At 43.1% G+C, this 12,988-nt stretch overlaps 1 protein-coding gene across 1 annotated transcript; it reads left to right on the plus strand.

Moving 5' to 3' along the window:
• Positions 1–4,293: 4,293 nt before the first annotated feature.
• On the plus strand, positions 4,294–10,642 carry dact2 (dishevelled-binding antagonist of beta-catenin 2). The gene is made up of 4 exons (XM_061745629.1): positions 4,294–4,735; positions 6,711–6,843; positions 7,909–8,193; positions 8,336–10,642. The coding sequence occupies exons 1-4, from the start codon at positions 4,442–4,444 to the stop codon at positions 10,192–10,194; spliced, it is 2,571 nt and encodes an 856-aa protein (XP_061601613.1). The 5' UTR covers positions 4,294–4,441; the 3' UTR covers positions 10,195–10,642.
• Positions 10,643–12,988: the final 2,346 nt, after the last annotated feature.

Raw genomic sequence — 12,988 nt, forward strand, 5'->3', positions numbered from 1 at the left:
GTCAATTTTCAAACGTACTGTAATAAAAGAAATACCACCCTGAACATTGTGTTCTCAATTGTTACTTTACTGTATCTATTGTGTGTAATGGATCCTCTATGGAGTTTACAGTACTCATTTTTGCATTGAGTTGTGATATTACTGCATTTTCTGCATTATGTAACTATTCCCATGAAATGCACAAATCTATAGTAAATGCCCAAAACATATTTGAGAATAAATAAGGGTTGCTCAAATGCATCCTGGCAGTTGTGAAACTGTAAAAAGAACAGTCTCACACTGTGAACATTGTGTTTTAATTTTTTTTGGTAATGTGGTTAATGATGCTCAGTAGTGTTTACATTTTCACAGGCCTTGAGTGGTATTTTGGTGTCAGATTTTGCTTTTGAGCATGTGAGCATCTGTTTTGGTGTGATGGGTTGGTTTTTGTGCATATGAGCAACTGTTTTGGTGTGATGGGTTGGTTTTTGAGCATATGAGCAACTGTTTTGGTGTGATGGGTTGGTTTTTGTGCATATGAGCAACTGTTTTGGTGTGATGGGTTGGTTTTTGAGCATATGAGCAACTGTTTTGGTGTGATGGGTTGGTTTTTGAGCATATGAGCAACTGTTTTGGTGTGATGGGTTGGTTTTTGAGCATATGAGCAACTGTTTTGGTGTGATGGGTTGGTTTTTGAGCATATGAGCAACTGTTTTGGTGTGATGGGTTGGTTTTTGAGCATATGAGCAACTGTTTTGGTGTGATGGGTTGGTTTTTGAGCATATGAGCATCTGTTTTGGTGTGATGGGTTGGTTTTGAAAAGAAACTGTGAGGTTTAGTGTACGTAGCTTTAGAAAAGTGTTTTGTGTTTAGAGTTTTGTGAAAAGTGAGGGCAGTATCGTGAAATGTGTTTAAGCAATAGTGAAAAACTGTCATTTGGGTACAGACAGGAGAGCAGTTGAGGAGGAGCGTAGAGCACGGGTGGGGGTGTACGGGTGGAGAAGGTCTGACAGGTATTGAGGGACCAGGTTATGGAGAGCTTTAAATGTGAGGAGAAGAACTTTATATTGGATGCGGTGATGGACAGGTAGCCAGTGGAGCTGGATGAGGATGGGGGTGATGTGGTCAGTGCGTTTTGTACGGGTGGTGATTCTGGCAGCAGAGTTCTGGATGATTTGTAGACAGTGGAGAAGTTTGTTGGGGAGACCAGTGAGGATGGAGTTGCAGTAATCAATGCGTGAGGTGACAAGTGCGTGGACCAAGACCTGGGTGTTGTGCTAGGTGAGAGATGGGCGGATTCATAGTTGATCTTAATGTTCATCCGTCCATCAAAAGGAGAACAGCGAGTAGTAATGCAGCGCTGCGAGAAAAACCCTCCGATCCCCTAAAGGAGCCATGAAGGTCTAAAGCAGACACACCAAACCCAAGGCCCGGGGACGGTCCATGACGTACCGACTCAAGCCCGACAGATAACTTCATCTGAACTACAAAGATAACATGCTTAGATAAAGCTCTACTTACAACACAACTCTACACTGTTGAGAAGACACCTCCATGGTGGCATCCACCCACTGGATGGCAGAATCTCAAACTAAGCTATTTCCTGTAACTATTTTGTGTTTAAGTCATTAATTTGAAACAAAAATGTCCAAGGAAAGAAAAATATGTGAAGAGGAAAAGCAATTTTAAGTTATGGGAAACAAACGTGTTTCTAATGGAGACGAGCTGGAATATTTTCTGTGAAGTGAAGGCCAATTAGGCGATGGAAAGTCTGCCACAAATCTACAATAGTCATTCATTTATATATATTATTAATAGTTGCATAGAGCTACTTAAATGTAATCTAAAAAAAAGTCCCTGGTCCAAAGGGCTCGCAGGTTTACATCCCTGCAAGCCCAGAAAGAAAGTGAGGTTTTCATATGTAATGAGATTTTCTCAGATATGCAGAAACGTGGGACCCCAGTAAAGGAAGCCGTGTCCCCGGTTTTATCTTGTCCATATGTGTGGATTTCAAATCACTCTGTCTGATTCTTCCTCTTGGACCAGTTTGCTTTGAGAAAGCTTGCTAGGGTCACCAGTACTAGAGTTGTAAAAAATAATCAGGGGGGATGGTGGATTTTATCATATGGGGACAGATCATTTGTGCTGATTACAAATAATATAATATATTACAAATAATAGCACTGACCAAAACACCTGCAGAAATACTGCAGGAATGACATAGCAGCAGTTAAATGCAGCCTTCTGTAAGCTTTAAATATCCACTGGGCTTACATCAAATACATCAAAACACAACAATAAAAAACAGTTTTCTGAACTTATCAATATGACTCTGTCCTTCACAGGATAAGTAAAATGGATCACTGCAAAAACTCAAAATCTTATTAAAATGTCTCATTTTAGTAAAAAAATCTCATTACACTTAAAACAAGACTCGTCACTGGAAAAAACAACAATTTTCACCTGTTAAAATAAAGTAGAAAAATCTGCCAGTGGAACAAGATTTTTTTGCTTCTAATAAGAAAATAAATCTTGTTCCACTGGCAGATCTACTTATTTCAAGTGAAAATGTACTTGAAACAGGTGGAAATTGTCAAATAAGTTATTTTTCTGGTGTTATTTTTCTGGTGATGACTCTAAACGTTGAAATAGCAGTAAAAACACATTCATTGATGAAATGACATAAGGGATGGAAAGGGGGGATGGCAGTTTTACAGGGGGGATGATTTTGACCGTTTTTATTTCAGGGGGGGATGCCATCCCCCCTCATCCCCCCTCAACTCGAGTATTGAGGGTCTCCTGCGGTGACTAAATCAGACACACAAACCCCTTCAACATGATAAGCTGGAGAATCAAGGATTTTTCTACATTGATATCAATCATGGTAAGTTTGTCGTATTGGTTCTCAAGATGATAAATTCTGGTAATATACGGACATGACGCTGATCATGTGTGTGCAGGAAGAAACACATTTATTTTAAGAGATATTCCCTGCACTGGTGTTTGGATAAGTTTTAGAGAACAGTGTCTAAAACGTGTCCAATATAGAGTTAATTTAACAACATAGGAGATCTCAGTCAGCCATCATAGCGTTAAATGCATGGGTGCAGATCCCGGGGGGGAAATATAAAAAAATAAAAATAAAATATAAAATATTCAAAATTGAACAAATGTATTTTCAGACTTAAAGGTTGAATATGTAGAATATTTATTAAAAATATATTTCTAAAAAAATAATACATCCACGGTGCGTTTTGAGGTGTACAGAATGAAAGTATTGCTACTCCATACATTTTTTTTTTTTTAGTCTGAATTAATATTTTTTAAATTTTTGACGGGCTCGACAATGACTTTTTGTCAACGTTCTGTTTACATTCGTACCTGCCCGTAGCCAACATGTGGCTCACTTCTCCGCTGTTTTCCTGCCTCCTCCCGGTCGTATGCGTCTGTTTTCAACGAAGCCTTTTCAATAATCAATTGGTGGATCAATGAATTATCGTATACCTGTTAGGATGGGCAGTTCCTGTGGAGTATTTTTTGGCGAGTCTTTACCAATTTATGGCATGGTTTGAGTTGCATATTGGCAAAAAATTTTAAATTAAAATCACGTTGGTGTCCCCCCCAACCCTGACATCGGATCTGCACCCCTGGTTAAATGGTTTCTTTTTAATGTCTTACCCTTAGAGACGGAGATGAGAGATGTGGAGGTCAGGGGGGTTCTGTGGTCCTTGAGAAACTGTATTAATTTTTACAGCCACAAGGGGGAAGTGTTCATCCATCCTTTTGCTGTATTGCCAGGGGGAGCTTGGTCAGTTTTTTTTAACCCCTCTTAAAGATTTCTGTAACCAAAATAGAAAAAAAGATGTTTAACCTGAGTTAATACATTAGGGTTTTATTGCTGAGGAGGATGCAGTGTTTCTTGTGAAATGGACCGAGCAAACAGAGAAAAATGATTGTAACTTACAGGTGTTCAAACGCTTGGTGGCAAATGTCTGCAGATCCTGCAAAATGGAGAGAGTAAAGAATAAAATAATGAAAGGAAAGTAGCAGGATGTTATACTCATCATGCCATGCGATGTTATCCTGATGATGAACTCAAGAGCATGCATGGGCAGTCTCTGTTGGTAAAGGCTGATTTATGGTTCCGCGTTACACCAACGCAGAGCCTACGGCGTAGGTTGCGCGTGCCGCTTACCGTACGGAGCGTAGGCACTGCGTCGATTTAACGCGGAACCATAAATCAGGCTTAAGAGTGCGCGCTTGAATGAGTGAGATTAGTTCCAGATGTTCATTGGGACGCAGTTGCCAAGAAGGCGGGCCGTGGGAGGAGCTCAACCTCTACCCTGTCCTCCAAATTTATTCTAACAGGTATTTCTAAAACTTACTGGCGAGGAACAACTACTGCAAGACAAAGCGACGTTGCAGACCTTTTTATATTTTCATAGTTCTTTTTCCCCTCTGGATGAACCGGGACATGCTGGGCAGGAAGGGCTCCGCCGCGGGGATGCTGGGCGCTGCAGCCGGGCTGGACCGCTGCAGGGTCGGGGAGAGGCTGCAGGCGGCCCTGGCGGGGCTGCAGGAGCTGCATCTGCTCAAGGACAGGCAGGGAGACATGGTGAGCTGGGCGCTCGGGATGGACCGGGAGGAGCCGGTCTCCTCCGTGCCCGCAGACCTGCAGGCTGCCGGGATGATGGTGATGATGGGAGCCGAGGAGCAGAGGCTGGAGGCGACGCTGAGCGCCCTGAAGCAACAGCTGGTGAGCAGCACTTTCACTCACAAGCAAGCCAGAACATGCACTGCAAAAATCTTACCAGGGATATTTGTCTTATTTCTAGTTAAAATGTCTAATTTTTAGTCAAAGAATCTCATGACACTTAAAAACAAGAGTCATTACCAGAAAAATAACTTGTTATTTGACAATTTTCACCTGTTTCAAGTAGATTTTCACTTGAAATAAGTAGAAAAATCATTTGCCAGTGGGACAAGATTTATCTTCTCATTACAAGCAAAATAATCTTGTTCCACTGGCAGATTTTTCTACTTATTTTGAGTGAAAATCTACTTGAAACAGGTGAAAATTGTTGTTTTTTCCAGTAATGAGTCTTGTTAACTTCTTATTTCTAGTTAAAATGTCTCATTTTTAGTGAAAAAATCTGATTACACTTAAAACAAGACTCATTACTAGAAAAAACAACAATTTTCACCTGTTTCAAGTAGATTTTCACTCAAAATAAGTAGAAAAATCTGCCAGTGGAACAAGATTTTTTTGCTTGTAATGAGAAGATAAATCTTGTCCCACTGGCAGATGATTTTTCTACTTATTTCAAGTGAAAATCTACTTGAAACAGGTGAAAATTGTCAAATAACAAGTTATTTTTTTGGTAATGACTGTTGTTTTTAAGTGTAATCAGATTTTTTCACTAAAGATTAGACATTTTAACTAGAAATAAGACAAATATTCTTGTTAAGATTTTGAGTTTTTGCAGTGTGAGAATCATTTGAATCTACTGTCACTATGCAGGCTGGTTTCCACCATAATGTATGTAGCTACTTACATTGTACCTGTTATTAATGAAACCGGGACTGCAAGACGACGTTTATTATTTTCTTTAGCTGAAGTTTATTCGTCATTAGGAGTCAAATCAGCAGTTTGAATCTTTCCATCAGCTGATGCTGGTGTGCATTCTCTCCACAATCATTTCCAGACACACTTTAATGCTCTCAGCTGGGGGTAGGAAGTAGGATAGGTGTCATAAATCAAGGTTCACTGCAGGGCTCGGAGGACTTTTTACTTGTGTATGCGCCTGCACTAAGTGCATGAGAGAGAGAGGAGGGGGGCACACCTCAATCATTAACCACTAAATGCCAGGAAATAAAAACAAATGTGAATTTGGCCAGGAGTAAGTGGAGAGTCTCATCTCGGAGAGCCCAGTGATTGCTGGAGACAGCTGGCTCTGTTGAGTTTTCCATTACCAGCTTTTTCCACGTAGACTGCTGTTAAAATCATCCACGGAAGTCCAGGGGATTAAGGTGTTATGCTTGACATCTACGGTCCTACTGGGAAAATGCATCAAAGGCTCTTGTCACAAAGTGCTCAGCACACATACGGTTTGAGTTAAGTTTCACATTCTTGCAAATGCACACTAAGATCCCTTTTTTTTAAGCCTGTGCTGTTATTTTAAGAACACTTTCAAGTAATCCCACATGTTTTTAACATCATGACATAAATAAATGTAGTCGTTCCAAAGCAAGGACCTCCGGATTTCATCTCAAGAGCCACCGTAGCTGTAAATGTCCAGCTCCTGCTGTAAAGACAGCCATCTTTTATCCCAACCCCCCAAGCTTTCCTTCTTTTAGTAGTTTACACAATGGCCAGGCCCTCGCTGTGGGGGGGAAATGAGTTACCCACCACTGCCTCCTCCATGCTCCCCCATGTCCTGCTGGGGTTAATCATCAGCCACAGCTGTGCCACTTTTGTTTTCCTCGTGGCTGTACAGTAGAGCTTCTTTTACCCCAAATAATAGCCCTTGTCTTAACGCTGGTATAACACTGCCAGCATATACTTTCCTGTTTATACACTAGAACGGGGAATTGCTGTGTAATTGCCTGCACATGTGTGCGTTGGTTGTGCTCTTCTGCACTACTTCTTCAGCTCGGCCTTTAGCGTGGGTCGGAACGCTCGACCATTTCGTGAACCCGATTAAAATCGAGCGTGTTGTCTGTTTTTACAGTCTCGTCTTCGGAAGCAGGATGTTGGCCTGAAGTCTCACTTGCAGCAGCTGGACCAACAGATCAGCGAGCTGAAGCTGGACGTGAGCAAAGCCTCCACGGAGCAACTGGAGAGCGACAGCAGGCCCAGTTCAGGTACGTGGTCAGTCACACGCTCGTGAGAAGAGCTGCGGTGAAACACGCATGCTACCGATCTCCAGTGTTGGGGTAGTTACTCAAAAAAAGTAATCCATTACATATTACTAGTTACTTTTTAAAAAAAGTAATCCCTTACACTACTTAGTTACTGGTTGCTGAAAGTAACTAGTTACATTACTAGTTACATTACTTTTGGATTACTCCGCAATACCACCTGAGCTGCACCATAACTCGATTGCCAATGAACAACATATACAGGACTGTCTCAGAAAATTAGAATATTGTGATTTTCTGTAATGCAATTACAAAAACCAAATTGTCATACATTCTGGATTCATTACAAATCAACTGAAATATTGCAAGCCTTTTATTATTTTAATATTGCTGATCATGGTTTACACCTTAAGAAAACTCAAATATCCTATCTCAAAGAATTAGAATATTCTGGGAACCTTAATCTTAAACTGTAAGCCATAATCAGCAATATTAAAATAATAAAAGGCTTGCAATATTTCAGTTGATTTGTAATGAATCCAGAATGTATGACATTTTTGTTTTTTTAATTGCATTACAGAAAATAAAGAACTTTATCACAATATTCTAATTTTCTGAGACAGTCCTGTAGTTGGAACCTTATTACTGCAGTGCCCAGATCAGCACCAGAAGTCCCGCAAAATCCCGTAAGATCACGTAAAATCCCGCAAAATCCCGTCAAATCCCGTAAAATCACGTTAAAGGCTGATTTATGGTTCTGCATTACACCAACGCAGAACTTACGGCGTAGGGTACGCGGCGAAGCGCACTCTACGCCGTAGGCTCTGCGTCGATTTAACGCGGAACCATAAATCCGCCTTAAGTCAGACAAGCGCAACACGTGAAGACGCATGAAGGGCAAGTTTGATTTTCTTTTCTGTTCTCCCGTTCTACATGTAGCTGAAAAGCTTAAAGTAACTAAAGTAACTAAAGGCGAATGTAATCTCGTTACAGTAACGCGTTACAAAGTAAACGCTGCCGATCTCTGCCGATCTCTGCCGATCTCACAACCCTTCCTTCTCTCTCCAGGTTTCTACGAGCTGAGTGACGGCGGCTCCTGCTCCAGGTCCAACTCCTGCACCTCCGTCTACAGCGAGTGTCTGTCGTCCTCTCAGACGAGCCTCGTGCCTATGACCAGCGCTAACTGTCACATTAGCCCTCCGCCTCCGCCCGGCGATGTGTCCCGCCGACGCTCCGCCGACGAGAGCAGCACCCAGCCCAACCCTCCGAGGGCCACGGGGCCCCTCCTGGGCAGCAGCATGATCCGAGTTGCTGCAGGGACGGAGCAGACACGGCCCAGACCTGTGTCAACAGGTAAATGTCTCCCAATCTCCTCAATCTCCATGAGAACCGTGTCATCAGCAACTGTCGAGTAACTCAACACGTACTTTTCTGCCTAATAACATACCATCTGTGAGTGGATTTGAAAGTTGATGAGTGTTTTTGTGTACATCAGGGGATCTTGACAGAGTGATGGCACACGCACCGGGCTATGGAAGATCTGCAGATGCAAAGAAACCAGCAATGTGCTCCAATTTGAAGACCTCCATGGACCATAAGTTCCAGTGCAATCTGGAGTCCCGCTGTGGGACCGAAGTGTACCATTACCCCAGCCCCCTTCACGCCGTGGCTCTGCAGAGCCCGCTCTTCTCCCAGGTGGGCGAAGCCGGCACACTTGGACTTGGGGAGAGCCAAGGAGCCCCGATGAATAGTTACGGCATGCTCCAAATGGGCTACGAGAGCAAGACCTTTTGTTATATCGACAAGCTTCTCCAGCGCAGCTTAACCAAAATCCAGTACGGATCAGGCACCGAGAGCACCGAGTCGCAGGGGAGCTGTCTCACAAAGCCCCATGAAACTGTTAATGCGTTGACCGAAGTGTTTCTGCAAGATATGTCTCTGCCACAGCCCCCCTCCGTCAAGACCAGAAACGCCGTCCCAGTAGACGGCAACCAGAGGAGACACTGCATTACGTATTCAAGCCAAGAATCGGCTGATAATAGAAACCACACGCAGTCAGTGAGGGTTCCAGATGTTCCCCACAGGTACTCTTATCCTGCCGCCGTGAAGGAGTGCAGCAGTGATGAGGTCACCTATTCATCTCTGCGTGAGAGTGGCATGGCCCAGGAAGAAAATCCTAGAGATACAAGAAGCTATGCACATAAAAAAGGTGGAAATAATCCAGAGAGGAAGGGTCATAGGCAGAGACCGGTGATAACTCACAGCTCCAGCACAGAGGAGGGTCAAGGCTTCGACGTCTACAACGGTCACGCGGGCTCACCGGAGTTTGTCCATGCCAAATTTGTCCCTGCCGGATCTCAGAAAGTCAAGATTAGGCAAGCAGATCGTAAAACCAAAGCTCTGAAGTTGAAAAGAAAAGGCATTGAGAAGCCCCGAGGACTGAGGCAACAACACGGCTCCTCCTCTGGTGAAAGGATCAGGGAGGTCAGTGTTGGAACAAAGGGAGACCAGAGAAGACCAGGGAAGGGAAGAGTGACCCAGAGAGGTGCGAGCTGTCATGCAGAGGATCTGAGACAGGGCTCGGGGTCTGACTCCAGTCTCTACGGTCCAGCGCTCGCCACCGCCCATAAGGTCTCGTCCAAGCCACACCTCGTCCCGGCTGCTGCGAAGGTCAGCAGAGGCCAGAGGCTGCAGAGTCCAGAGTACGAGCATCATGTGGAGGAGAGGAAGAGGAGGCATGCGAAAGGGACGTCTGATCTGGACATGTTCCAGGTCCAGTGTGCTCAACGTCAAAGGTCAAAGGAGTCCCATGCACAGGCTCTGCAGGGGAATGTGCAGATGCTTCGGAATTCGAAGTCAGGACAGTGGATGAGACCTCCACACCTATTCCAGTCCTCCGTCTCCTCCGATTCTTTCCTCCACAATCTTAACGCCAGATACCCTCCGGCACCTTTTCACGGGTCCAGTCTCTACCCACCGAAATGTGAGTCTGAGTATTCGGCCGAATGCGCCTCGCTGTTTCACTCCACAATCGCCGAAAGCAGCGAGGGCGAGATGAGCGATAACACCACCAACCGCTTCGGAGACAGCGAGTCCAGCCAGAGCTTCCAGTCCTGCTCGGACTCCGACAGCAGCCTGTCCCTGGACGACGGGGACCAAGTGGTGATCCAGGAGGAGGACGGCAGTCTGGTGTGGGCCGACGCCGCGGTGGGGCCCACGGCCGCCGGACGGCCTCTCCAGCAGCTCCCGTCCCGCCCGGAGCCGTCGGCCTTCCGCATCAAAGCCTCACGAGCCCTGAAGAAGAAGATCCGCCGCTTCCAGCCTGCCTCCCTGCGGGTCATGACCCTGGTGTAGGAAAGCTGCCCCGGGCAGAAACAGCGCTCCTGGGAAAAACCCAGAGAGCAGTGGGAACAGCTTTTCAAAACTGTTTGGACAGAATTCACGCTGGACTGCATTGGTACGCTGATTATTTTGTTAATAAAAAAAGAAGATGGTGGAACCTGAACTATACAAATGAATAAGTGTATTAAAAAAAGCATATAACACTATGATTACTTTTATTCATAATGCTTATTTTCCTGTAATTATTGTCATTATTAAAGATTGTCTTCATATGTGGTGGAATTGGACAATTTCATACACCTTTTTGTCAAATAAATCTTTTCTCATTGCAAATACTTCTTCTATTTTACTTTTATTGTGACTATTCATGTTGGACATGTTAGAATAAACTGATATTTAATATATATTAGGTCAGTTTTCACTAAGTTTTTATGTATCCTGCTTTTCTTTTATATTTAAACGATCAGTTAGGTTTTAGCCATAATGAATACCACCCAAGTTTTCCTCTTCTGTGAATAAACAACGTTGAAATGATCTCATGCAGCAGCTTCTTCTTTCTTCTCTTCGTGGCTCTTTATCTGTCATGTTGGAAAATTCTCGAGTTAATCCCTTCCAAACGTCCCACCGAGGCCGACCGGTTTAGCATAGATAGCTGGCGAAGCTTTTTATCTGGTTTCCTGACTCGGCCCAGCTGTTAGTTTAATAAGTTGCAGCTTTGTCAATTAAACCAGACAGTCGTGTTTAATTAGAGGGTGAGACCTATCAAGCCTCGCTCATTGGCCTGCAAATAAACACTTACAATGAAGTACTAAAACACACACACACACTACAGTTTCACAAACAGACATTATGATAATGACGGTGGAAGTTCAGGTTTGTGTGTGGGGGGGTATGAAGCCTTAAAACAGCTGGCCTGTGTGGCAAAGTGGGGGGAGGATGCAGGATTTAGGAGGAACGATGGATGATAGGAGGCTACCCACTTCTGAGCTGTCATGAGAAGCTTAAGACAGTCGGCAGCTGCACGGAGTTGCCAATAATCTCATTTCTAAAATCGGCCTTGGCATCTGTTTATTAAAATTCTTACAGTGACGAGGTGAGGAAAAGGGCACCGGTGGATGTAAGCAGCCTAGAGACCCACGCTGCAAACATCAGCCGTCCCGCAATCACGTTTCTACGACGGAGTATTAGGGCCAAACTAAGACAAAAAAAAATGGAAATTACGAGAATAAAGTCATAATATAATGAGAATAAAGTCGTAAAATTACGAGAATAAAGTCGTAATATTGCGAGAATAAAGTCGTAATAGAATAAAGTCGTAATATTATGAGAATAAAGTCGTAATATTACGAGAATAAAGTCGTAAAATTACGAGAATAAAGTCGTAACATTACGAGAATAAAGTCGTAATGTTGCGAGAATAAAGTCGTAATATTATGAGAATATAATTTATGAGAACTCTAACAGGAAGAGCTTCTTCTCCCTGTGTTAAAATGAGGAATATTGAGCATCTTGTGAAGTTATATTTATATATTTATAATATATTACTTTTATAATATATTACTTTATTATTACTTTATTCTCGTAATATTATGACTTTATTCTCGTAATTTTACGACTTTATTCTCGTAATATTATGACTTTATTCTCGTAATATTATTACTTTATTCTCGTAATTTTACGACTTTATTCTCGTAATTTTACGACTTTATTCTCATTACATTATGACTTTATTCTCGTAATTTCCTTTTTTTGTTTGGCCCTAATACTCCGTTGTACGTTTCCTCCCATCACTGTGACCTTAAAAACCCCAACTAAAGGAGCTTATAAAGCTGACCAACATTTTCAGCATTTCGTCAAACTTTGAAGTTTTGTTCCCCGAAGATCCAATTACTATATGGAGAGTTGTTTTTTTGTTTTTTTGTTTTTTTTTCTTAACAATCATGAATCATTCATTTTGTAAGACTCCCTCTCTCCTTTCGCTGGATCTGCACTCCTTCCTTTAACTGAGGTGAGGTCATTTTTACATAGATGTGCTCACTAGAGAGGTCGTGTTAATTGAACAGCATTTTCTCCTCCCTTTATCAAACACAGGCTTGGTTCAAAGGGCAAAAAGGAGGGAGAGGAAAAAAACCCATGCTGATCAAAGACAGCATTTTAGGCTTAAAAAAAAAGAAGTGACAATTGAAACAGATTATTGGGATTTGTACATCCAGCTGACCTCTGTCTTCTCTGTAAGAGAGACAGCGAGTGGTAAGTGGGATTAGCTCTGTTGTGTTCAGCCCGGCTAAGGAAGAGGATGACGGGCGCTGGACTTGTCTTTGATGTTGAATAAGGCGGGGATCGTGTCGGCTTGACTTTGTGGGCTCGCCGACCCTTCTGGTTGTGGTGCGGGCTCCTCACTGAGGGAACGGCTCCTCACAATAGAGAGGTCAGGGCCATTGTTGTACTCTTGCTATCTCTTAGCTCTCCTTTTTTTGTCTCTGTGTTCTGCAATTACTTACTTTTGATGCACTGTTTGAGCCTTTCATCAGAAAATAATGCTACCTGGGGGCCGCTGGCTCGGTTTACTGCAAAGGTTTTTGCTTTTGAAATCAATAGGATAGAGAAAAAAACTGGTTAAATGCAACTTAAGCAGCATGCTTGCAAATGCAAACGTGTTACCTGGATACATATGAAGTGCTTTATTGGGTGAAGTTGAAGCAGATGAGGAATTTGTGGAAGAAAGAAACCATATAAAAACCATAGATGGGTGTCTCTCATGGTGAAGGACTGCAAAGGTCATGTGGGCTTGCTGCTCACACTATTT

This window comes from Cololabis saira, chromosome 17, assembly GCF_033807715.1.
Source record: "Cololabis saira isolate AMF1-May2022 chromosome 17, fColSai1.1, whole genome shotgun sequence".
NCBI classification, from domain to species: domain Eukaryota; kingdom Metazoa; phylum Chordata; class Actinopteri; order Beloniformes; family Belonidae; genus Cololabis; species Cololabis saira.

Coding starts and splice junctions, on each gene's coding strand:
- dact2 (XM_061745629.1), top strand. CDS start 4,442: ATGAACCGGGACATGCTGGGCAGGAAGGGCTCCGCCGCGGGGATGCTG. Junction 4,736..6,710: donor GCGCCCTGAAGCAACAGCTG/GTGAGCAGCACT, acceptor CTGTTTTTACAG/TCTCGTCTTCGGAAGCAGGA. Junction 8,194..8,335: donor GCCCAGACCTGTGTCAACAG/GTAAATGTCTCC, acceptor TGTGTACATCAG/GGGATCTTGACAGAGTGATG.